This window comes from Pipistrellus hanaki (assembly GCF_964339955.1).
Source record: "Pipistrellus hanaki genome assembly, chromosome: 10".
NCBI classification, from domain to species: domain Eukaryota; kingdom Metazoa; phylum Chordata; class Mammalia; order Chiroptera; family Vespertilionidae; genus Pipistrellus; species Pipistrellus hanaki.
The window spans coordinates 56,215,996-56,240,526 of record NC_140512.1 but is presented as its reverse complement, the minus strand read 5'-3'; the positions used below and the strand labels follow the sequence as shown (position 1 = coordinate 56,240,526).

General features: G+C 58.6%; 1 protein-coding gene across 3 annotated transcripts; it reads right to left on the bottom strand.

Moving 5' to 3' along the window:
• Positions 1-6,599: 6,599 nt before the first annotated feature.
• Positions 6,600-23,453, bottom strand: IMPDH1 (inosine monophosphate dehydrogenase 1). 3 transcript variants are annotated; one of them, XM_084897234.1, is made up of 16 exons: positions 23,178-23,453; positions 19,062-19,160; positions 16,576-16,624; positions 14,120-14,221; positions 13,896-13,970; positions 13,420-13,626; positions 13,198-13,285; positions 11,954-12,153; positions 11,249-11,339; positions 10,924-11,019; positions 9,449-9,592; positions 9,192-9,336; positions 8,762-8,905; positions 8,509-8,592; positions 7,966-7,982; positions 6,600-7,376 (listed from the first exon to the last, which is right to left on the bottom strand). In XM_084897234.1, exons 1-16 carry the CDS (start codon positions 23,333-23,335, stop codon positions 7,264-7,266), a joined length of 1,812 nt encoding a protein of 603 aa, XP_084753360.1. In that variant the 5' UTR covers positions 23,336-23,453; the 3' UTR covers positions 6,600-7,263. The 3 variants fall into 3 exon arrangements, with proteins under 3 accessions (XP_084753360.1, XP_084753358.1, XP_084753359.1); XM_084897232.1 differs by lacking the exon at positions 7,966-7,982; XM_084897233.1 differs by lacking the exons at positions 7,966-7,982; positions 23,178-23,453 and adding an exon at positions 19,254-19,330 and having other exon boundaries at positions 19,062-19,218.
• Between the last annotated feature and the right edge of the window lie 1,078 nt (positions 23,454-24,531).

The following is a 24,531-nucleotide window of genomic DNA, read 5'->3' as shown; positions in this document are numbered from 1 at the left end:
TAGACCTTGCCAGGAGAGGCCGGAGCCTGCTGGGGCAAAGCTGGGGTGCAGGAGGGAGGTGAGAGGGGAATTTTTGCAACTAGGCAAGGAAGGAGTAAGCCTGTCAACAGAGGCCAGCGTGGAGTGTTCAACCTGTGACCTCACCCTGGCCAGCCCCAGCTGTCCTGGCATCCGGACGCCTGTCAGCCTGGGCTTACATGCCTCACTGGGCCAGAAAGGGATCCTGCGTAGCCAGGCCCCAGGCAAGGGCGGGTGTGAGTGGCAAAGAAGGCTGGTGCCAGGGGAGGGAGCCCAGTTACCCCAGGGCTGCAGAGGTACAGGAACGGAGGGAGGAGGCCAGCAGGGGCTGGCAAGGTGCAGCTCAGTCCTGTACCGCCTCTATCCGGCTGGGCAGGAAGCAGTCCCTTCCTCCCTTCTTTTTCCCTCTCCAATCCTGGGCTCTGCCGGGGAGAGTGGGAAGAGGAGGCATTTTGGGGCCAGAGAGTGAGTGATGGGGTCACTATCTCCTCTCCCTGACTGAGTGGCTGGGCGACCTTGGGCAAATAACTTTGCACCTCTGAGCCTGTTTTCTCCCCTGGAAACGAGGGTGATAATAGTCCCCACCTATTCCTAGAACACACACGAGCACACGTATTTATAATACGGCTCCTGTTGGTTGTGTCCCTCTGGCCCCACACGCGGGGAGGGGGGCAGAAGTTCCGTGCTGGCTGTGCTCAGCCTGAGATCCTGGCGGGGGATGTGGAGTGAGCAAGGCGAGGTGACCTCGAGGGAGTGAGGGTAGATTAGATCTCTGAACTGAACTTGAATCCTCCGAAGCTCTGTCCCTTGACCCAGTTGAGCCGGCTTTCTCCTCACAAGACCGCTGAAACGGAATCCTTTCCTGCTGCTCCCTGAGCAGGGCTGCCGCCGCGTCCTTCCTGGAGAGTCTCCTGTCCTTGGCTTCTCTGGGGCTCACAGGACCTCCGAATTCCTAAGCTTACTCCCCTCCGACTCAGTGGTCTCTGACAGAGGGAAGCCCCAGGGTGTGTGTGAGGGGGGTAGGGGGAAGGCGGGGCAAGGAGAGCTGGGCTGGAAAAGGGGGGTTCGGTTTGGTTTTCTCTCTTGATCTGTGGCTACAGCTCCCAGGCCTCAGCCTCTGTCCCTCGGAGGCTTGGACTTCGCAGCCACCAGCAGGAAGGACGTGGAGGCAGGCCCTGTCCTCGCAGGGCCCACCTCTGAGCAGGTGTGCCTCCCTTTGCCTCACGTTCCATCCACAACACAGGCCGAGGCTTACGGCATGCACCTGTCAGTGATGGGAGCTCAGTAAGCCATGACAGAGGAAAGCAGATCTTCCAGATTCCTCCCCCCACCCAGCCCGCCTCTCTCCTTTCTGCGATTAGGCCATTTCACCTCTGAGCCTCCGCTCTTCTTCAGAAGCCGTATTTTACTATGGACGCCAGCAACCGGGGAATAGTTGCCAAGGGCAGGCTTCCAGAAAGGCTGTCTGTTGCCTAGGAAACTGCCCCACACCCGTTCCCTGAGGCTCCACGGGTTCGTGGGTCCTGGCACCACCTACTGGATTCAGGGTCACACTGCTCCTACAGCACCCAGCCCTGGAAGTCCTGTGCCCTGGAGCAGGGAACACCCCATAGGGCCCCTGCCGGGTTCTCTTCCCCCTCCCCCCTCGCCCTGCCCCCAACATCTCCATCATTTGTCCCAAGATTTTTCCAGAGACCAAAGGCATAGAGAGGAATTGGAAGCACCAGGGACCACAGGGAGGGTGGGAGCTGTGGAGAGGAAAAGGTTAACGACGGGGGTGGAGATGTCCTGTGGGGTCACAGCAAGGTCCTAACAACATCCCCTCTGGGCTCTCTCCTCCCTCCCAGCTGCTCTGCCCTGGCCAAGTCCTAGTCCTGATTTCCCTTTCCTTTTCGGGGGCGGGGGGGGGGGGGGCGGGCGGAGAGAGCCTTCCCACCCACCTTGACAGCCTGTCAAGTCATCCTGCCTGGAAGGGAACGCTGGGGAGAAGCAGAAAGCTGCTCTGCTGGCGTGTGTGTGTGTGTGTGTGTGTGTGTGTGTGTGTGTGTGTGTATGTGTGTGTGACAGTCTCCTGTGGGATGTCTGCTGAGGCCCCCTGAGCTCAGGCTGCCCTGAAAGGTGAAGGGTGAAGTAGAGCAGCTGATGTGCGGGGTCAAAAGGCAGGAAGCTGGCCCTGGCGGGGCAGCTCAGTTGCTTAGGGTGTCTGCCCTGAAACACCAAGGTTGTGGGTTTGAGCCCAGGTCAGGGCACCTATGGGAAGCAACCAGTGAATGCATGAATCAATGGAACAATCTCTCTCTCCCTCTCTCTCTCAAAATCAATTTTTAAAATAGAAAGGAAGCTGCCCTAGCCAGTGTGGCTCAATGGATAGAGCATCAGGCCACAGATTGAAGGGTTCTGGGTTCGATTCCCGTCAATGACACATTCCTTAGTTGCAGGCTCTATCCTCAGCCCCAGGAGGATCCTGGTGGTATGTGCAGGAGGTAACCAATCAGTGTGTCTCTATCATATTGATGTTTCTCTCTGTCTCTCCCCGCTCCCTTCCACTCTCTCTAAAAATCAATGAAAAAAATATCCTCGGGTGAGGGTTAAAAAAGGACAGGAAGCTGTTGGGGCAGCGCTGTTAGGATCACAGGTAGAGAACTGAGGCTCACGGAGAGGGAAAGGCTGTCTGTCCCGGGCTATTGCTGCACTACAGCTTGTTATGTGCTCTAGCTGGGCTTGGTGGGTTAGGGGGCGCGGGGAGGGAGGAAGAGAGGTGTGGCATAGCTGACTAGGGAGCCAGGTGCCCAGAGGCTGTTGTAGCCAATGGCACCACCTACCGGTTTAAAAGGTCATAGAACAGGAAGCTGGGGCCCAAAGTCTGCTGGGTGCCCGGCCCTACCCCACCCTCCCTCCTGAGCTGACAGGAAGATAAGGAGGATCCTGGTGGCGACTCCACACCCTGCAGGTTGGGGCCTTGTCCCAAGGACAGTGGGTGTCGGGAGCAGGGTTGTGGGGCTAGAGCCTGAGAGGTCAGAGCGGGCTACCCTGACATTACCCTCTGACCGGGTGGCCTGCCTCCAACCTCCTCAGCTAAGGCAGAAGGGCTGCTAGGGTTAGGCTGGGGTGGATAGGATTGCCCTCCTCCCCAACCCCTAGTAAGGGAGGCCTGTGTGTTAAGTAGGAGCATCCAGATAGTTTGGTGTTGGGGTTCTGGCCCTTACAAGCCAAGAGAGATCCTGAAGGGACAAAAAGCTCAGGGTAAAGGTGGAAGAAGAAACTGGAAGGGCCCTCGGAGGGCTAGTCTGGCCCCATCCTGATCTCCCTGGTCATACACTATAGGGCAGTGATCGGCAAACTGCGGCTCTTGAGCCACATGCGGCTCTTCGGCCCCTTGAGTGTGGCTCTTCCACAAAATACCACGGCCTGGGCGAGTCTGTTTTGAAGAAGTGGCATTAGAAGTCTAAGTTTAAGTTTAAAAAATTTGGCTCTCAAAAGAAATTTCAATCATTGTACTGTTGATATTCGGATCTGTTGACTCATGAGTTTGCCTACCACTGCTCTAGGGCCCTTGCTCTCAGCCTAAGGATGCGACAGGAGAAGTCGGGGCAGGGTGAAGTGATGCTCTTCCGATGCCTGTCCTCCAGAGTGCAGCAGCCACGGCCCTCTCCCGTCCCACCCCATCCGCCTGTACTGCAAGCCCGGCCGCCCAGGGCCCGAGCTGCTCCTTCTGCTCCTGCAAGCCAAGTACCTGCAGCGCTACCTGGCCGGTGGCTTTGACATGCTGGCGTGGAGAGCTGGCGTGGAGAGCTGGCGTGGAGAGCTGGCGTGGAGAGCTGGCGTGGAGAGCTGGCGTGGAGAACGAGTGCTGGAGTTGCTGTAGCCGAGGGCGCTGGCTAGCTGCCTGCTGGTGCCGCATGCCTCTCCCTGGGTGGCAACACTTTTGTGTAGATGTCACTGCTCACGAGCCAGGAGCTGGGCATGGCCTGGCACCTGCAGAGCCACATCTTCAGCATCCTGGTGATGGGCAATGTGGACGGCTCAGTGCTGGGTGAGGGTGACAGGGGTGAGAGCAAGAGGGCACCTGGGCCACACAAGCCAGGCTGAACTCCAGACGGACACATTCTGCTCACCATACAGTCTGGGACCTGCATCTATCCTAAATGTGGCTCCGGACTGCCTCTGATGTGGCCTTCTTACCCTTGGTCCCACCTGGGCCTCCCCCACCACAACTGAATGGACAGCCCAGAATGAGTTTGTTGTCTGGGTCCAGCCTGGCACGCATTCATCTCCAGCAGCCATTCTCTGGGGAAGGGGAGCCAAGCAGGATGTGATGAGACCGAGCACCTGTGACCTTCCATGCATTCTCTCCCATAATCCCCACAGTGAGCACCGAGGGAGGCTATGTCATCTGAGATTCACCTCTTAGGGCACATGCCTTGGAAAGAGTCTCGTGTAGCTGGATGTTCAGATGGCATCTAAAAGAGATACTCAAACTTTGGAATGTATCACAGTCACCTGAGGCTCGGGGACAATTCCGAGGCCCAGAGCCCATCCTGCCCCAGGGAGCCTGGGCCCCTGGGTTTGTGTGGGCTCTCCACGGGAGTCTGACACACCGAAGTTAGAGGACCACTCTGTTTAAACTTCCTCAGGAAGGGCCAAATGAATGCTAACATACCTCAAGTTCCTTACTGGACGGCTATCGTTGCAAGGCAAACCATTCCATTGGTTGGCTCTCATTGGCTGACTAGGTCTAGTTTAAAAGGAAATTTCCCCCTTTGAATCACTCACATCCTTGATGCAGAGTGACATGGCATTTCTCTAAGAACCCTTCAATCTTTTCCATCTCAGCTGTTGGCTACGCTGCTTCCTGCACAGTTTTGGTAACCAGTGTGCAAGACAAACCATGAAACAAGGCATCGTTTTGGTCCATCCCCTTATGTTTTACCATCCCCCGGTCTCCAGGCATCCTTCTCCCACCCGGCTGGGTCATGCTGGACTCTAGAAGCTCACGGAGGCCACAGACTCCAGGGCACTAGGCCTCTGAGGACTCCATGACCCCGTCACATTGCAACAACTCCTGGAACAGTGGTTGGACCAGCTCCGAACCCACTCAACTGTCCTGCCATCTAGCGTTTTCCTTCTCTTCCCTGATGATGCCACAAAGCTGGAAAGGGCCACAGTGAAGGCTAGTCCCAGACCAAGTGGCTCTTTCAGGAAGAGCCTGAGGGAGGGCAGGTACTGGCATGGCTGCCAAGTGTGGCCAGGAGGCAGCTGTGGCAGGCACTTACAATGAGCAGAGCAAGGGCAATGGGCCAGGTATAGAAAGTCACCAGGGCAGAAAGACCTAGCAAAGGACAACTATAGGGTGGGACCTCACCCCCAGGGTGACCTTTCCTCCCCCAGCATATCGTTGGTCTTGCGAATTGGACCACCTGACCTTTCCTCCATAGAGGCCTCAGTGATATTTCAGCTCCAGACCCAGAAAAGCAGCAAAACCAGACAAGCAGTGCCATGGCTAGCTAACATCAGGGCTGCGGCACTGACTGATGACCCCAGGGCGCGGTGGGAGCACGCCAGCGCGTTTTCCTTCCCTCTCCCCTCCTCCGAGGCGCATCCCCATTACTCTCCTCACTCCCAAGCTCCAAGGGCCCTTCCTTTGCTCTAGAACTTGTTCCCTAAGCCCATTTCTCCTACGAATTACTGCTTCTACCTCTAGACTTTATAAATAAATGGTCTCTTCTAGTTTGAGGCTTGACTCAGAATTCTTTCCTAGCCAGAACTCACGTACCAAGGCTGCTGAGCCAGGTCTGGTCTGATCCTCCGGGTCTAACACCTGGGGCGTCCCTGCCCTTCCTGCTGCCTACAACCCAGCTCCATGGGAATGCTTCTGGACCCTCACTGTGAGCAAGGGCCCTCTGTACCCTCTGCTCATCCCAGGCCACCTTCCTTGCTTCTGTCCTAAAAGGTGTCCGTGTCTTGGTAGGACAGTTGTGTGACCGCTGACCAACTGTAACAACAGAGTTAGAGGAGACCATGTGACTGTCCCAAGACAGCCAGGGATGTCCAGCCGTCCATGTGTCAGGGCTGTCCCCCCAGAAGGGGTTTGAGGCTGGGAGGTGGGTCATGAGCTGCACATGAGCAGTGGGAGCCACCCCCTCTACCTGGTCCCCACAGGTGTGTCTCAGCTGATGAGACCAAGGCCCAAGGCCTGGTGGTCAGGACCACAGTCATGCTCTAATTCCACCTGTGCCAGGCTGAACCATCTGGCATTACGATGGGTACTTCCTGGCCGCTCGGATGAGGCCCCCGATGCCAGTTTTCTACAACCTCCACGACCCCCTCTGTAATGCTGCCTCCTGCACAAGCTGCTGGCCAGCTGGCAGCGGGTCTGGGAGACCTCCAGCTATAGCCCACCTGTACCTCACCCCCTGCCCTCCCAGAGTACCTCAGTGCCTTCAGCACCTTCCTGGGAAGGCTGGGCCTGCCCCCTGAGCATGGCTCTGATGGGACTCTGGGCTCCAACTCACCAGCAGGACGGGGGTCAACTGCTCAGTGGACAAGGAACAAAGACAGGGACAAGGGACAAAGACAGGATAGCAGAGACATTGTCATCTCTTGATTTATTCAGGTTATTTAATATACAACGTAACTGTGACGCGAAGTGTGCAAAGTTAAAGCCTTCGACTGCAGCTGCGAGGAGAGGGCAGGCTTGGTCCACCTGGGGGTGGTGGTGAGTCAGAAACAACGGGCCGCCTCCTCCCGGGGCAGGGGAAGAGGGAGTGGCCTGAGGAGCAGGGGGCCTAGGGCCAGCGGAAGGGGGCAGAGACCTCCCTCCGGCCTAGGTTAGGAGCCCAGGAGTACCCCACGGCTGAGAGGGCAGCAGCCCAGGAAGGAGCCAGAGGCAGGGCCAGGAGAGCACCATTTCGGGGTGGGGGTGGGGAGGAAGGTACCCTACAGGAGAAGCCAGGAGGGGCCACCTGCCCCAGGGAAGGGAGCCAGGCCGGAGCAGACTGCAGTGAGAAAACCTGAGGCAGGCGCAAGGCCTGAGAGCCCAGGCTGGTGGGCTCAGGGGGGAAAGGAGGGGGCTGAAGAGGGGGGAAAACTGTGTGTGTGGGGGCGGGGGAGGGCTCCTAGGGCAGCTGGGCCCCAGCAGTCCTGACTCTGCAGGGGATGCCCAGCAAGGGCCCGCAGCCCCTCAGAGCCTCCCCTCCTGTCTTCCTTGAAAGGAGCTGGGCCCCATAGTGCAAATCTGTGGACCGCTCAGTCGTGGAGGGAGGCTGTGCCTAGAGGGGAGCCCTGGGGCGTGCCCTCTCTGCCACCTCGGCCTCCACCACTGCTTCCACCACCGTCCTCAGTACAGCCGCTTCTCGTAACTGTGGGGACAAGGCAAGAGGGAACTGAAAGTGGGCATGTGGACCCTGCTCCCTTCCCAGATGCCCCTGCCCAGGCGGGGGTGCCAGGCAGCCCCCAGAGGAAAGAGAGGCAGAGAACTGCAGGAGCTCCTGCCTCTCAGCCCAGGGGTTTGGGGAGAGCAGGCCCAGAGACAGTCACACTCCTCCAGCCACAGTCAGAGAGGAGCAGACCGTCCTCACGGCTGGGATAGAGTCAGGGAGGCATGGCCCATCCCTACAGAGCAAGCTCTGACCAAGCTGAGCCTCTGCTGCCCACGTCTTTACCACGCCCCTGCCCATCAAATGGCCTAGGCCCCTTGTGGTCACTGGGTCCAGCCCAAGACAGACAGCCTCGGGCCTGGGGCCAGGGACATCGCGCTGTGCTACAGCTCCTGCTGGGGGAGGGGCCCCTGCTGGCTGCCCCCGCCACGGTGGAAGTCCTAGGGTCCATGTCCCATGATGACACCCCAGTGCCACCCCCAATGCAGGGCCCCCCTCCCACCCAAGCCCAGGCCCCACCCAAAGGGTCCCTGCTCTACTCTACACTTGCCCGGGCAGCGCAGTTACTTACACGGCAGAAAGGTATAGCTACGGGAGGATGGGGCAGAAAGAGACACAGGTTAGACGCCCGCCTAGGCCTGGGGGGACAGGCCCTCTCAACCAGGCCGGGGGCCACACACCTGCTCCTACTGCTGCTGACTAGCACTGCCCCCACCCGGGGTCGCCCCAGTGCCGGCCCTGGCGGCTGTCTCTCTGCCCTTCTCCCACCAGAGGACTCTTGTCCCTAGCCTACCCCTGCCTGCCTGGGGCTGCCACCAGCAAGAGCCCAACACTGCCAGCTCCTGCCACCAGCCACCAGCCACCAGCCACCACCAGCCACCAAGCTTCTACGGAAGCAAGGGATGGGAGCTAGGAGGAACTGCCCGAGGAGAGGGGAGGGGCCTGCCTGCCTAAGGGCTCAAGGGTGGGTCGAGCCTGTAGGAGTGGGTGATGGAGACATCCTGCAGCAGTCACCATCCCTGGTGGAGATGGTCCATGGGGTCCCTGAACCACGGTCCCGCCTGCCCGACCCGGTGCCAGCCAGCTGGGAGGGCAGGGAGGCCGCCGGACTTACGAGTGCAGGCCGTGGACACCGCCCTCGATCTGAGCGGACATGGTCCGCTTCTCAAACTTGAGCTCTCCTGAGTACATCATGGACCTGCAGGCAGGTGGTTGGAGCAGGTCAGGGCACCAAGGGAAGAGGGGTGGGGTGGGAGGGGAGGCAGGGATGGAGAGGGAGGGAGAGAAAGGAGCAGGGTGGGGGAGCCAAGAGCCGCCCAGGTGCCACCCACCTGCCCCTCCCCCCTGCCCCCAGTCACAGCACTCACCGCAGGACAGAGAGGCTCCGGGCACCGATATCCTGGCAGCCATGCTGGATCCCTGCTATGAGGTAGGGCACGAACTTCTGAATGGAGCCTTTGTCCTGGATGGAGCCGGATACGCCCTGCGGGATCTTCACCTTGTCCCCCTCGCTGTGTGGAGGGCAGGAGACTGAGCCAGACAGCCCATGGCTCAGGGCACCTCACCCCGTCTCTCTCAAGGGCGCCAACAGAAGAACCCCCAGAGCAGCCACCCCCTGGGCTAACACGTAAGAAAGCATGGACCCCGAGTCAGGAGGTCTGCTACTGGTGCCCTGTGACTCAGTTTCCAGAAATAGAATATGGAGATCCGGTGCTATTTGGGAAGTCAAAGGCAGGTGCGGACCCTTGAAGGGCTGTGGGCTGATCTGCCTGGGACCGGGGCTCAGGGGCAGGGCACCTGAAGTATCGTTTCTGGCTGCTGCTGCTCTTCTCCATGGCATCCAAGGAGCCCATGCCCCGGTACTTCTTGAGCCTCACCCCATCGGAGAAGAAGTACTCGCCAGGGGCCTCGTTGGTGGCGGCCAGCAGGGAGCCCATCATCACTGCGGTGGGGGGAGGGGCAGGGTCAGTGCCTCCTGCCCACAAGCCTCCTATTGCCCCAGCCCAGCTCCCAGCCCCTCCCAGGCCCGCCCAGTCCCCAGCAGACCCCCTTACCGGTGGATGCGCCCAGGGCCAGGGCCTTGACCACCTGCCCCGCGGTCTGGATGCCACCGTCCGCTATGACTGGCACCCCGAAGCGCCGGGCATACTCCGCCACCTTGTACACGGCCGTGCCCTGAGGCCGGCCACAGGCCATCACTGCGGGAGGGGACGCAAGACGGAGATGTCAATGGCAACTGAGGGGCCAGAGACCGGACCCTTTCTCCTTGTGCCCCATCTCCTCTCGGGAAAGGGGCCAGGCCTCGGTTATGTTTCTGAGGGACAGATGGGTGGCAGCAATAACACTAGGGTGATTGTCACTCCAACGGCCCAGACCACCCCATCCACGACAGCACTATGGGGCATTCTGGGAGGAGAGGGGTCAGTACTGGCCCTCAGAGTATGGCACCCCCTACCCTGGCGCACTCAGGCCTGGTGGCCCCCAGCCTCACCTCCCTCCATATACAAGTTCCCCTTCGAGGCTTCATTTGCAAAGCCTGTTGCTAGGGTAATCATGATCTCCTTTGGGATAGTGCCTTGCATTTGTTTAAGTTTAATTGTCCAAGGTCCTTCAGTGTGCGGCTCCAAATGTGAAGGATTGGGAACCAGCACGTGTGTGGGGATGGATGCAAGGGCAGGGAGAGGCCTTCTCCAGGGGGTCTTCTGTTTTATCCCTCTTGCATCCCAAGTGTTAGAACAGTGCCTGACACATAGGAACGCAGTATTTGTTAAGCGACTGAATGGAAGGCCCACGTTTCACCGCAGCCGTCAGCTGAAGTGAAGGGTAGGAACTTAAAAGCAGAGGCTCTGAAGGCCAGAAAGGGACATGTTTTGAGGAGAAAAGCCCAAATTGATCACTCCGTGTTCTGGAAAAATGACCCTCACTAGAGGGGCCAGTCCATCCCCGCAGGCCAAGCAAGGACCCACCAGTCAGTCAGACACCAGCCTCCAGGGAACACCCCGCAACCACACGGGGCACACGGTCAGGGCCCACTCTCCTCCTCTTCGTGTTTGGGCTACCTACCCTGCAAAAGGGCTTTGCGGCTGAGTGGAACCTCGTCCCTCGCTCGCACCACACGGTGATCAATTCAAGGAATTTAAGGATGGCCGTCTCCCTGTCTTAGGTATCTGCCACGCCCCGAAGCTCATCCAAACCGTGAGCCGGCTTCCCATAGGCACCAGCTAGAGAAATAGTCACACCAGCCTTGGGCCTCTAGCTTGGGTCTCCTTGACCAGAATCTGGGAAGCACACAGGCTGACACACACCTAAAACTCCCAGTCTCCTCATTTTATCCCTGCCTCTCCCCAAGTCACTGAGCCAGACAGGCAGAGCCTGAGCCTGGGTCACCCCTGAACCCACCATCCCAGGCAGGAGCCTGGCAGAGCAAGCACTCAGCATGTACCCATGGGACAAGAGTGAGGCCCCAGGGCCTGCGGAGGTCCAGTGGGGTGCTCTCAGTGGCAGTCACTCTTCTCCTACTGATACCCACCTTCTTGGGTGATGCAGATGGAGCCACAGCCCATGCCCACACGCAGCCCGTCCACACCAGCGTCAATCAGATTCTTGGCCTGAGCTGCTGTCACCACTGGGGGAAGGTGGGGAGCGGCAGGGAAAGAGGAATAGTATGAGAATGAGATGCTCCCACCTTGCCCTGGGACCCCAATCCAGCCCCACCCCCAACTACAGTGATCAAAGCCCATTCATTCAGCCCCCAGGCTCCCATGTAGATCCGCCATCACCTTGGGATGCCGAAGGACAGGACATTACATGGTGAGGGGGCAAGGGCCGGGGGTGATGGGGGGCTCTACACTCACCATTCCCCCCAATCAGCTGGAGGTGGGGGTACTTCTTCTTGATATAGTGCACCATGGCGATCTGATACTCAGAGTTCCCCTGGGATGAGTCCTGAGAGGAGGGGAAGAGGGCAGCTTTGGATAGGATGGCTGAGGGTCCCCCCTGGGAGAGGGGGCTCTTGAGTGGACAAACTCCTAAAATCGTACAAAAATGCTGTGAGAATGTGTTTTGTTTGTTTCCTGGGAAGATACTTGACAGCTCTCGGCTGATTCTCAAAAGAACCTGCTTTCCTCCAAAAGCTAAGACCATTAATGCATAGTTTCAGAGCAGACAAAGCCCGATCACATGCACCGATGGGCTGGTCCTCGCAGCCAGGCCGCCTGGGGCCTGTCCTGTTCCCACAGCTCACTCACCGCATGAAGAAAGAACTTAACCTCTTCAGCCTCCCTCTCTTCCTCTGACAAGGGGTGTGGTAACTGTACCTCAGGGGGCTGCTGGGAAGGCTGAATGAGACACAGAGGTCTCAGAGCAGGGCCTGACAAGTGGGAGGTTCCCCGTGAGTGTGAGCTATAACCCAGAGGCGTTTAGAGGGGCCCACCGTTGGTCTGAGCCGTCAGAGTACCACTGACCCTTCTAATGGTGGCTCTAGGCTTAATCAGAGGCGAACCCGGATCTCCCTAAGCCGCTACTGACTGCACCCCGCTGCTCCCAGGGGCTGCCTGTACCAGCACTATGACGTCGGCGCCCGCCTGGGTGAGCAGGTCCAAGCGGTATTTGTCGTCCTCGCGGGTGCCCACAGCTGCCCCGCACAGCAGCTGCTTGTGGGAATCCTTGGAGGCTAGAGGGTAGTCCCGGTTCTTCTTCAGGTCGGTGCGGGCAATGATGGCCACTAGCTCGTCGCGGTCATTGACAATGGGCAGCTTCCCTGAGGAGGAACGCAGAAGTGAGATGAAGGAGCCACCTCTGGATTCCCCTTGGGAGTGGGGTGGACCACGCCAGAGATTCCACTGAAATACTCAAACCAGCCACTAGGTGACAGCACCACCCAGGAAGCCCTCCTAGGGACCTGGACCTCTTCCCAAGGAACAGGAAGCAAAAAAAACACCCTGAAGCCAAGTGGGTTCCGGAGCACTTCCTGCCCTGGCCAGCCCCTGAGCACTGGCAGATGTTCACCTGCTGGGCCACAGGCCACAGTGGTCAAAAACTCCTAGCCAGGGCACATACGTGAGGCTGTCCTGCAGGAGAAACATGTGCCTTGTACAATCCCACCCCCAGAGAACAACCCAGTGGGCCAGGGAAGGGTGTCCCAGTGTCTCCGCCACAGGCAGGGACCAAATGAATATTATGTCAACCATCCCCATGTCAAATACATCTGATCTCAGGACTTCTCAGAGCCTTTCATAAGCTATCGTACAATTTGTTATGCATTGATAGGGAATATAGAAAAGAGCATTTTTGCAGAAACCGGTTTGGCTCAGTGGATAGAGCGTCGGCCTACGGACTGAAAGGTCCCAAGTTCGATTCCGGTCAAGGGCATGTATCTTGGATGCAGGCACATCCTAAGTGGGGGGGGTGTGCAGGAGGCAGCTGATCGATGTTTCTAACTCTCTATCCCTCTCCCTTCTTCTCTGTGAAAAATCAATAATATATATATATGTGTGTGTGTGTATATTTATTATTATTATTATTATTTTTTAAATAGCATTGTTCAGACTTAGATGACCACAGCCCTTTCTTCATGATGAACATTTCTCAGGACTACTTTTTTGGGGAAACTGTGAAGATGCTGAACAAGGAGCCAAGAAAAGGACCTCAGGAATCACGCTCCAGCCTGGGGTCATTCAAACCTTCCCCAAGGCCCAGTCTGCTTGCTGGGACAACCTGCAGGGCTGTGAGGGAACTGGGGGAGCTGGGGTGCAGGAAGCCAGGCTGGGGGTGGGTCCCACATTTTCTGCCTCCTCCCTGGTACCTTTCTTGCTGCGCTGCAGGATCTCATTTGCCTCTTTCAACGTCACACCTGCTGGAGCCACCACCAGCTCATTCCTCGGCGTCATCACCTGTGGGGCCGGGAACATTTGCCTGCAGGTTGGCAGGTGAGAGAGAAGGGAGCCAGACCTCCCTCTGGTCCCTGTCACAGACACCGCGGGGCCCTCTCTCTGCCCCCGCCACGCGGCCCCCGCCCTCCAGGCACCTCGCTGAGGAAGATGGTGTGGTCCTTCTCGGCGAGGAAGTCGATGTCTCGGGAGGTGACGATGCCCACCAGCTTGCTGCCCATGGTGCCCGTCTCCGTGACGGGGATGCCAGAGAAGCCATGCCGAACCTTGGCCTCCAGCACGTCGCCCACGGTGTGCGAGGGGTTCAGCACCACAGGGTCCGTGATGAAGCCCTGTTCAAATTTCTGTGGGTAGAAACGGGGGGGAAGGAAAGGCTGGAAGAGAGCCTGAGGAGGTGTCCAGCCTGGTCAAGCGGGGAGAGGGTGTCCTGAGTGGGGTGAGGAGCCATTGGGAAATGAGGGCTGGGCCTGTACCCACCACTGTGGCGAAGGACAGGCAAGACCCCACAGCAATCAACGAGGGGCTGCACCAGCCTTGGGGCTGGCAAGGGAGTTGGGGGCCGCCCGGTGGCATTTTCTTTCCGGGGGGGGGGGGGGGGAGGCCTGGTACTTGCCTTCACCTTCCGCACCTCATTGGCCTGGAACTCTGGCGTGCAGTTGTGGTGAATGAAACCAATTCCGCCCATCAGCTGGGGTGGGAGGGAAGCACGGTCAGAGCCCAGGGCCCACCCTCCTCACCCTGAAAACCCCACCTCGGGTTCCAATTCCTGCTGACGCCAGTGCACCACCCTATTCCGTCCCCTCCACCCTGGACTCCCAACCCAGGTGCCCAACTCACAGCCATAGCGATGGCCATGTCAGCCTCCGTCACCGTGTCCATGGGGGAGGAGATGAGCGGCGTCTTCAGCGTGATCTTCCGAGTCAGAGCTGAGGTCAGGTCCTGAGGACGAAGGCACAGCCCGCATGAGGAGTGCTGTCATTCACTCAGCCAGCACTCACCGAGCCCCTGCAGGTACCCAGCACCAGGGAGGGCCTGGGGAGACAGCAGTGAACAAGGCGGGCAAGGCCCCTGCTTCCTCTCCCAGGGTTTGAACTCCACTTGGAAGTAGAAGGCAAGCAGGAAACACATGCACATGTGTTTCAGTCAGGGTGAAGGTTCCAAAGAAAAGCAAGAGGAAAAGGGACCCCGGGAAGAGGGGAGTGGTGGTCAGGAAAGCCTCTTTCTTAGCAAGTAGCAGCCAATCAAAGTCTGAGGAACTATGGTTCCAGCCTCTGATTCCAAGTCTTCCTGAGATGCACTTAAGAAAGAAAACCGCAAGTGGAGTAGAGGGAAGTGAGAGAGGCAGATAGCGTAGCCTTGAACGCCAGGGACAGCTTAGAGTCTGAGACAAAAAGCCACTGCCGGGGTCACAAGCAGAAGAGAGGCATCATCTGACTTATTTTAAAGAGGTCACTCAGGCTCCAATGAGGAGAATGGATTCTAGGTGACAAGTCCTGAGGCAAGGGGACCGGCAAGGAGACTGCTGGCAGGTCCAGGCAGGGGGTGCTGGAGCCTGGGAGCGGGGGGGCATGGGAAGGCATCCTTAGCATCCAGGAAAGTAGATGACTGCGGGACGGCAGCTCAAGGGAGGGTCAGGGCTGCGGGTACAGATCTGGAGGTACCCGCTTATGAGCGGTAGGTAGGGCCAGATCATGAGGTTGGGCCAACAGCTATGGATCCCAGACCTCAAACACTCAGACACAGACTTCGGTATATAGTTTTTGGAGATTCACAGGCCCCCGAAGTCCATCCATAGACCCCGGTTAAGAACCCAGGACCCATAGACTAGAGAACTCCTCCTTCTCCTCTCCCATCACACGACCAAAGAGCCACAGCCTTCCCGGCAGAGGCCACAGGACAGAGACCCGCGATGGGCGGGAGGTATCTTTTCTGTCCCCCTCTTCCTTGCATCCTCCCCAGGGTCTGGCACAAAGCCGGGTGCTTGGTAAACTTGGTTAAACTGAACAGCTCAACCATGAAGGCTTCCTTGTTGCTGTCACAAGGCAAATATTCAGAAAAGCTCCCATTTCCCCCTAAAAATCTGTCTGGGTCAGCACTGGCTACACAGGCTGGGCCAACACTTCCCCAGGGTCAAGTGATCCAGACACACAGAGGCCCTCTGGCCTCAGTAAATAGCATTGATACCGGCAACAAGAAGAATGTTTTTTAGTATTTATGAATTCATCTTAAAATAATCTAACTTTTAAAAAATATTTTTAATTGATATCAGAGAGGAACGGAGAGATAGAAATATCAATGATGGGAGAGAACCATTGACAGGCTGCCTCCAGCACGCCTCACACTGGGGATGGAGCCCCAAACCTGGGCACGTGGCCCTTTGCAGGAATCAAACCATGACCTCTTGGTTCATAGGTCGACACTCAGCACTGAGCCATGCCAGTCAAGCAAATAATCTAACTTTTCCGTGAAATGACTTACTTCTATCAGCACTACACCCCTAGATTCTGGGATTTCAGCATATGTTAATTAGGTAAAGAATATTGCTCATTCACTTTGCTTATAGCTGAGTCCCTCAGGCAAGCAAGGCACTGTGTTTCCTTGTATTTGTCAAAAACCTAAATTCTTTAAACCCTCTTACCAATTCTTTTTTTTTTTTTTTTTTTTTTACAGAGAGGAAGGGAGAGAGATAGAGAGCCAGAAACGTCGATGAGAGAGAAACATCGACCAGTTGCCTCTTCCACACCCCCTACCGGGGATGTGCCCACAACCAAGGTACATGCCCTGGACCGGAATCGAACCCGGGACCTTTCAGTCCGCAGACCGACGCTCTACCTCTGAGCCAAACCGGTTTCGGCCCTCTTACCAATTCTTGTGTATCTGGATCTGTGAACAAGTCCGTCCATGTCATTCAAAGTCTGCATAACTTTACTGGCTTCTATCCTGTCCCCACTCATCATTTCAGACAAAACCCAATCCTTCCAGTTTGCAGTAAAAAGACAGCCACATGCACGCCCACCCCTTCCCCTGTGACCCTCCTGGCAGGCTCCATCAGTGTCAGAGAGCCCTCTGGCTCTGGGCCAGGCCCACCACTCAGGATACCGCTGAATCCCTGCAGCTGCCTCTGCCCCATTAAGCACAACCCACCGCACTGTGTCAGCGTCTCTGGCAGCAACGCAGGCTACCTCCCCACATTCCCAAGAAAAGCTCTCCTATTCCTGCCCTTGAGCAAGAAGTCAGCCTCTTCCACCACATGCACAGCCTCCCTCCCCGGGGTCAGCAGAAGAGGTACTCACCACCTCATCAGCGATGAAGTCTATGAATCCTGGGAGAATCAGGAAGTCGCTATGAGGAGAGAAAAGGGAGTGTTACTGGATGAGAGGGGTTACTTAAAAGGGGCAGGGCCTGCCATGCCAGGGGACGCAGCAGGGGGTGAGAGGGGCAGAGGCTGGAGCCCTCTGGCCCCTGTGTCCCTTCAGGGCTGACCGCTCTTATGCCCCCAACTAGGATCTTGCTAATTTCAGCCTAGAGAGCTACAAACAAAGGCAGTGAAAGGTGTATGGACCTGTGGTACCAAGGCAGTTGCTCAAGTGTCTGTTGCCTCCAGGGTTCAGAGTTCACCAAGGAACATAAAAATTCCCATGATGCCACACAAGGCAGATACATGGCCTGCCCTTGAAAGCGTCTCACTCTTAACAGAGGGAGACCACAAGGCATGAACCTGAGAACAATGCATTTATTTTACACAGATTTTTATTTATTTCAGAGAGGAAGGGAGAGGGAGAGATAGAGAAACATCAATGATGAGAATCATTAATCACTTGCCTCCTGTATGGCACCTACTGGGGATCAAGCCTGCATGTGCCCTGACCAGAAATTGAACCATGACCTGGTTCAACCATTGAGCCACACTGGCTAGGCTTGAGAACAATTTAGAAGTGCAGCATGATATGGACACCACACAGCACAGGACAAGCTGCACATAGTTAGGGCTGCTCAGTCCCACAGGTTTCAGAACGGCTCCAGGGACCCCAGGGGGTTTAGCACAATCAGTGCATGTTCTGACTGAAGCAACCAACAGGCATGGCCTGAGATGGGAGAGGGGAGGAAGGGGCCTTCCGGTTAGGACCGGAACCCCGAGGCCCCAGCCAAAGCATGGCAGCTGTAAAACACTAGAGTGGGCCACGGGCACAGCAACCCCAGAGGGGGTACAGGCAAAGCACAGCACACAGTCCAGGGCCCCGAAGGCTCAGTCCCCCACTTCAGGAACACTCCCAACTTGACTAAGAAAAGCAGCTGGCACCTGAGCACAGGAAGGAAAAGCAACAGGGTGTATGGGAGGGGTGGGGTCTTGAACCTGCCCAAGGCCAAGAGCAACTCAGAGCAATATCCCTAGGGAGTTTCCTTGGCAGACTCTAGTGAAAAATATATCAAAGGGACATTCCCTCCCCCCCACCCCAAAGACGGCCAAAGAGCCATGGCCGGATTAGCTCAGTGGACAGTGTCGGCCTGAGGTGTGAAGGGTTCAATTCCTGTCAAGGCCACATGCCTGGGTTGCTGGCTGTATCCCCACTAGGGGGCGTGCAGGAGGCAGCCTTTCAATGAGTTTCTCTCATCATTGATGTTTCTATCGCTCTCCCTTTCCCTTCCTCTCTGAAATGAATACAAAAAAAAATTTTTTTTTTAATTAAAAAGACTGCCAAAGGAAGAGAACCTTAACTGCCTCTGAACCATGGCAGCCCTTCTTGCTGAACAGCGAAGAGGCTCTGTGGCTCACCTTCAGGCTGGAGAAGAAATGCAAGAGTCAGGGGCCCTTGGCGGGTCCTAGGTCTATATGCGCCCTCGCCTGGCCCACATCCCAGCTGTGGGCAGGCAGGAGACACCTGGCGTCTAGGGAAACCACCTGCCCAGCAGAACCGCTTACAGGCAAGGGCAGGGCCTGGCAGGAGATGGGGCAGGGGTGCTCTTGGCTGGCCAGCAATCCCCACTCCGCCTCAGCCCCCAGCTTCGGATGCTCCTTCCTGGCATGGACACAGTCCTGCAGCCAGAGGGAGAGCCAGTGCCAGGCCTGCAGCACGCAGGACAACTGGCCCGGGGCCCACAGAAAAGCAAACTAAAGCCAGCGGCGGAGAGAAAGGTCCTGATCTCCCCCAAAATCCCATGTGGGGTGGCCTTGGGGGTGGCAGTCACAGAATACTCATCCCCGGGGGGAAGGGGGGCACCAGTGCTAACCTGTGGGCCCACAGAGGCACCGTGCAAAGAGGACTGGACACGGGAAAAGGGAGACATCCCAACTGTCCAGCTGGGCCTCTCCCGGGGGCAGCCCCCAGGCAGCTGTCTTACTGCAGGCCCTCTCCGCCTGCCCAGTGACCCTGCGAGCGAGTGAGGGAGCGGCTGTCCTGCACCAAGGTCTGGGGAAAGTCTCCCTAACTCCCACATCTCCTGTCCCCACACCCCCAGGCCCCTCCAAGCAGCCAGGATGCCCGTGAGATGGAGAGGGGCAGGGCCGGACCCGGATCTGCCCAGAAACGGGGGCACGGCACCTAGGGCCGCGATGTCGCGGTGCCACGTCCGTCTCCACTCGGCACTGGCCGCCTTCCTTCCCTTACTCAGCACCCCCGCCCCCTCCTCGCCCTTCTCCCGCCCCCTCCTCCTCCTCCTCCAAGAGGCAGCCACCGCGGGGGCAGCGCACGTGCAGGGCCCGAGCCCGGGGGTCGCGGCGCGCGCGTTCGTCCCCGCACTCCGGTGTGGCCGGCGACACCACCCCCCTCCCCGCGCTTACTTGTAGGTGAGGCCGTCGGCGCTGGCGAAGAGCTGCTGCGCGGTGAGCCCATCCTCGGGCACGTAGCCGGTGCCGCCGCTGATCAGGTAATCCGCCATGCTGCAGGGACACCCCGCGGCCCGGCATAAACACCGCGCGGCCGCCCGCCGCTCCCGCTCCCGCTGCTGCCGCTGCCGCCGAGGCCGAGCTGCCGCCGCCGAGGCCGAGCTGCCACCGCGGGCCGGGCGGCCGGGGCGGGAGCTGCGGCAGCCGCGCTGGCCCCGGGCGGGCGCCGCCCTCTCCTCCCGCCCCTCCCCTGCCCTCCCCTCCCCGGGGAGGCCGCCGCCTTCGCCGCGCCGCTCCGCCGCACAAAGGGCCCCGGAGCCCGGCCCAGCGCACGCGCCCAGAAACCACCTGGGCTAGGGCAGCGGATGTGAATCGGGGGCGTCCCCCCCCCCCCCCCCCCCGCCAACGAGCCAAACCGGGACACGCCCCCTCCGCCGCGCCCGGTCCCGCCTCCTAGGCCCCCTGCAGCGCGTCCCCCAGGCCCGCTCGCTGCCTGGCCCAGCCCAGTTCACCTGGCCTCCACCGCCTGGGTCTCCCCTGGCCCTACTCCGCACCCCCGGCACCTCTAACACGGCGTGGCTTTCCCGAGACTCATGCCCAAACTGGGACCAGGAGTCCCGGTCCTGTCTGGGCCAACAGCTCCCCAACACATAGGAGCCGTGCGGACGATGTGTTTGAGCTCTAGAGTTTGAGACTGTACCTTCCCTCAAATGTGTAGCCCGCCCCACCTTCCCCAATCCCCAATCCCAGCATAATCATCATCATTCCTAGAGGTCATTCTTAATGACACTCCGTGAGCTTTGGGAGGCCTTGAAGCCCTCCGCAGATTGACATGGCATTTTTCCTAAGTGAGCACATTCACCCTGCAATCTATTAACTTGCCAGCTATTAGATATCCCCACTTTACAGAAGCAAAACCTACAGTTCAGAAAGCAAAGAGGTGGGGGTACGGCCTCTGACTCCTGTCCAAAGCGTCAGTCTGACCTCCCTGTCCCCAGCTCAGAAAGGGGTAAGGATACCAGAGGGAGCAGCTCCTTTTCATTTGTGAGGACAGTGTGGCGGGAAGAAGAGAGAGGATCACAGGCCTGGCTTAGGCAGGTAAGGATGCGTACAAATTGGGACAAAGGCTAGAGAAGTTTTGAGAATTAGCCAAAGCAGAAGTGTGGAGGTCCTATGGGTCCAGTAAGGTCCAGATTCCTACTTAGGGGCAGAAAGATTCGGGAGCAAACTGACTCACATGGGGAGAGACGGTGTGGCGGGGGTAAGACCTTCCCCTATTAGGTGACCAGAATTGCTAATGCTGCTTCCTGAGCAAAGCTAGAGAATAGATCTCCCGCTCTCCCCTGCCCCAAACTGCCCGGTTCCTCCCTTCTCCTCCTGTGGTCCCCACAGCTCACTTCTTGGCGAGGTGCGAGGAAGGCTGGGCAGGGACACAGTCCCCTCCCTGCAAGGTGGCTGTCTGCAGTGCTCTCCCCATTCCTCCCCACCTCTGGGAGTCTGCGTTTGTTTACCTCTCCGCAGTGCGGTGGCAGCCAGGCTCAGGGGAGTCTCCCTGAGATGCCACCCGGGACCCTACCAGGAAAACAGACGGTGCCATCTGTGTGCAGAGGCGAGGGGAGGCCTCCCGCAGAGCTAGGGCGGTGAGGCTGGGAGTGCTGGCGGAGTTCACAGATTTCCGCATCGTCCTCCTTCCTCTTCCTGTGAAGGAACATCATAGACACCTCCCCCCCCACACACACACACCAGTGAGCCCCAAAGGAGAGTTCCTGTTGGGGGCCTCCGAAGGTCCTCTGGCATTGGCAGGAAGAAAGCCCGCCCGCTGGGGTTCTCTGCTGAGAGCCGCCCTCGGAGCACTCCTGGCTTCTCAGCTCTTATAAACTCATCTGGAAGACATGTGCCTTGTGGGGAGGGGGGTCACCCTGAGGGGACCAGCACTAGGACCTGTGACTGGTCACCTGGAAGCAGAGTGGTGAGACCGGGCACAGAAAGCACCCTGGCCATTCCGAGTAATGGCAGCCTGGGTGATCGCAACGCAGGCCGAGAGAGAGCACAGGCTGTCCATGGGATCTCTCTGGGTTTCTAGGGAACCTGCTCTGGGTCACTATCCCCCTCCAGCGTGGGTCAGAAACGGCTAGGGTACTGTTTAGGGTTCTACCAGGCTGGAGTCCAGGATAGCAGCTGGGCTCTGCCATCTCTAGTGACATGTGCCCCGATCTACAGCTCGGACCCAGGGGAGGAGGCTGCTAGACTGAGTTGTGAGGAGTGTCCCTTTTCTGGTGACAACAGACCTCACAGCCCTACCCTCCTCCTCCTGTCGCCCCACACCCCCTCCTGCTTTGACCTGTGTCAGGGCTCCTCATTACTCTAAGCTGCTGGGCTCAGCCCTGGGTTAGGTTGTCCTTTTCCAGAGGCTGTTAATCCCCCTCCCCCCTCCCTCCTCCCTCCTCCCCTCTCCCCCCTCCCTCTTCCTGAGCTCCCCTAGCTGCTTCCTCCCCGGGGAGGAGACACCAGGCAACCAGTGGGCCTCCTCAGCCAAGGAAGGGCTGTTGGTCCCCTGAGGCTCCCCACCTAGCAGCTGTGAAGGCGACAGGGCCGGAGAGCGGGCCTGAGCCCCTTCCAGTCCTTTCCTCAGGGTGGGGGGGAGGCACTGGTGTCCTAGCTGGGCACCAAGGTAGCTCTGAGGTCTTTATCTGGCCTGGGCTGTTTGAATGGGCAAGATTTCTCAAAACATTTTTAGGGTGAGTTGCGGGGGGGGGGGGGGGGGGGGGGCAATAACAACATGGGCATTGTTAAGCTGGGACAGGAGACATGGCTAGCCCAAAAACAAGCCAGGGAGCAACCACTCTGACCTCAGACCCAGGGCTTCTTCCCACAGCTCTCAGCCAGCGGCAGCAGATGGAGGTCTGGCCAGCAGGTTTTGAATCTCATTACACCACCTGCCTGGGGCTCAGGTTTAGCTCAGGCTCTTTGGAGCCTGGTGTGGGTGGGGATGGCCCTAGGGGCAGAGAAGAGGTGCTCCTAGGTGGGCCTGGTCTGAGCTCTGACACACTTCAATGCCTGCTCCAGTCAAGTCACAGCCTCCATCAAGCCCCAGGCTCTCCAGCCCACTCCCTCCTCACACCCTGTGGCCTCTCTGTACAGATCCTGAGCCCAGTAGTTAGATTTCTAGGATAGGAGGAAGGATGGGGTTGCCCAAACCTCGAGAAGCAACCTAGGGGGCGGGGGGGGGGGGGGGGCAGGCTTTACCCAGCACCCCTTAAGCGGTTAGAAGTCCTTAATCAGCCAGGCCCTGGGTAGAGCTGCAGGGCTAATTCCCCCACACTTTCGCCCCCACCCCAACCAGCTTCCCGGTCACCTCCCCAAGCTGCTGAGCACCAACAGATGGGGCAGATAAAGAAGTCCAAATCCTCTGGACCGGAAGGACAGTAGGACCGTATTTCAAGCCGTGAAACAATCCAGAGATCAGCTACCGTCTCCTTTTCAGCCAGTCCCCTGAGGCCCAGTTCAACACTCCCCCTCCTCCTCTTTACAGACCCCAGAAGGCTGAGGGCAGGAGCGGGTCCTGACTCTTAGGAAGAGATCCTGATGTGAGCTGCACGGGCAGCCTCATCAGACCTCAGTGGGCGGTGAGGAGGGGACGGTGTCCTCACCGGGCTCTGAGAAGGCCATCCCTCCGGACACCTCCACCTGCCGATAAGAAGACGCTAAGCGGAAATGAGCTAAGGAGGAGCTAGCAAAGCTGGATAGGTTCTCCAACAAGCCCTGTTTGAACCCCTGTTCAAAAGCCACTTGGGCCAGGTGTCCTCGGCTGTGTATTCGGAGAGGTCTGATCCAGGGCTAAGATTTTTGGCAACGCAACACCGAACCCTTCTCCCAGTGTCTGCCTGCACACCCCAACCGAATCGGGGTGCTCGGCGTCAGAGCCCGTTTTCAGGAAGTTAGAGGTAGAGGCGGTAAGAGGGCCAGGAGGGTGGGGTCTGCCCCTGCCCCCCCCTCCCCCCAGCGCCTCCAGGTCCCCGGAGCCGCCGCGCCCGCCCGGATGCGGCCCTCGCGCCCTGCCCCGGGCGTCACCTCTCGGGCTCGCCGCCGGCCTGCAGCAGGCGGGCGCTGTGCCGCCGCGCCGCCGTCCCGTGTCCCGGGTGTTGCCGGCTTCCCAGCTCCGGATCAGCGGCCGCTCCGCCTCCCTGCGGCGGCCCCAGCCCGGGGGGCACCGGGGGCGGCCCCTCCATGCGGAGGCTACGGTGCGGCTCACATCAGGATCGCTCCTAAGAGGCTCCGTCCGGCGGCTCCCCGGGCCCCCGCTGGGGAGTGAGCGCGGCCAGCCGCATCCCTGGGACCAGCCGGGCCTCCGGGGCGGGGCCTGCGGGCCGAGGGCGGGGCCTGCGGGCCGGCAGGAGGGGGTCCGGGGAAAGGTCCAGAGTCCTCTGGACTCCGCCCTGGCGCAGCGCTCCGCCCAGCCCCTGCACTCTGCCTCCCGGACCCAGCTGGTCTCTGCCATCCGGGATCCAGCGAGCGACCCTTGCCCCGGCCTTGCCTGCCTTATGGACCTCCTTCCAGGTTCTCTGGTCCCTTTCGAGGGAAGCCAGGAGAGGGTGGAGCACACAGTGTCTTTAGAGGCCGGGTTTTCTTCGTGGTTTGGGCCGGTCCCTCTGCCGGTGACCGACGTTAGCATGCTACTCTGGAGCGCCTCCGATCTCCCTCCCCAGAGCAAAATAGGCGGGAACCACCCGCCTCCCTTCGCTCTGCCCTCTTAACCTATTCAACAGACTCCCTCCGACGGAAGGAAAGCAGATTTTCCTGGGTTCTTACCTGCCCCTGCCCGAGGAAGGAAGAGATAAGGCTGCAGGCTCCTTCAGGAAAAGTCCTTGCCTGCCCTCCCTTGAGGTACCCGATGGGGGCTCAGCGCACGGGGCCTCAAACTTGTTCACCTGCTGACTGGAAAGCACACCTTTTCCTAAGGCGTAGTGGTTATTGTTGACTGTTGGTTGGGCACCTAGCAAAGCTGGCAAAGGAGAGGGAAGAGTCCTTGCCCTCAGGCCATGTCTTTGAGAAGACAGTAGATAAACAGTTCTTAGGAGACCGGCCCATCCTTAAGGCAGGATCACGGGGAAACTGGGGCGAAGTTAAATAGAAAATCTAGATGCCAAGCAGTTTGCAGGCATCTGGTAAACCCTATCTTCCCTAAACCAGAGACACTTAGGAGTGAATGGTTTGCACTTCTCCCCAACCAGAGGGTAAATGCTTACATCACTCTCCTCAGGGAGATGGCAGAAACCCAGTGAGTGCCATTGGCCAGCCACTCGACTGATGACGTTAAGGGAATACATTTCGTTTTGGCACATCAGCATAAACCTGATGAATATTCCATTGAGATTCTCCCCTGAACTTCTCCCCCGCCCCCCCAAAAAAAGATCGTCCTTAAAGG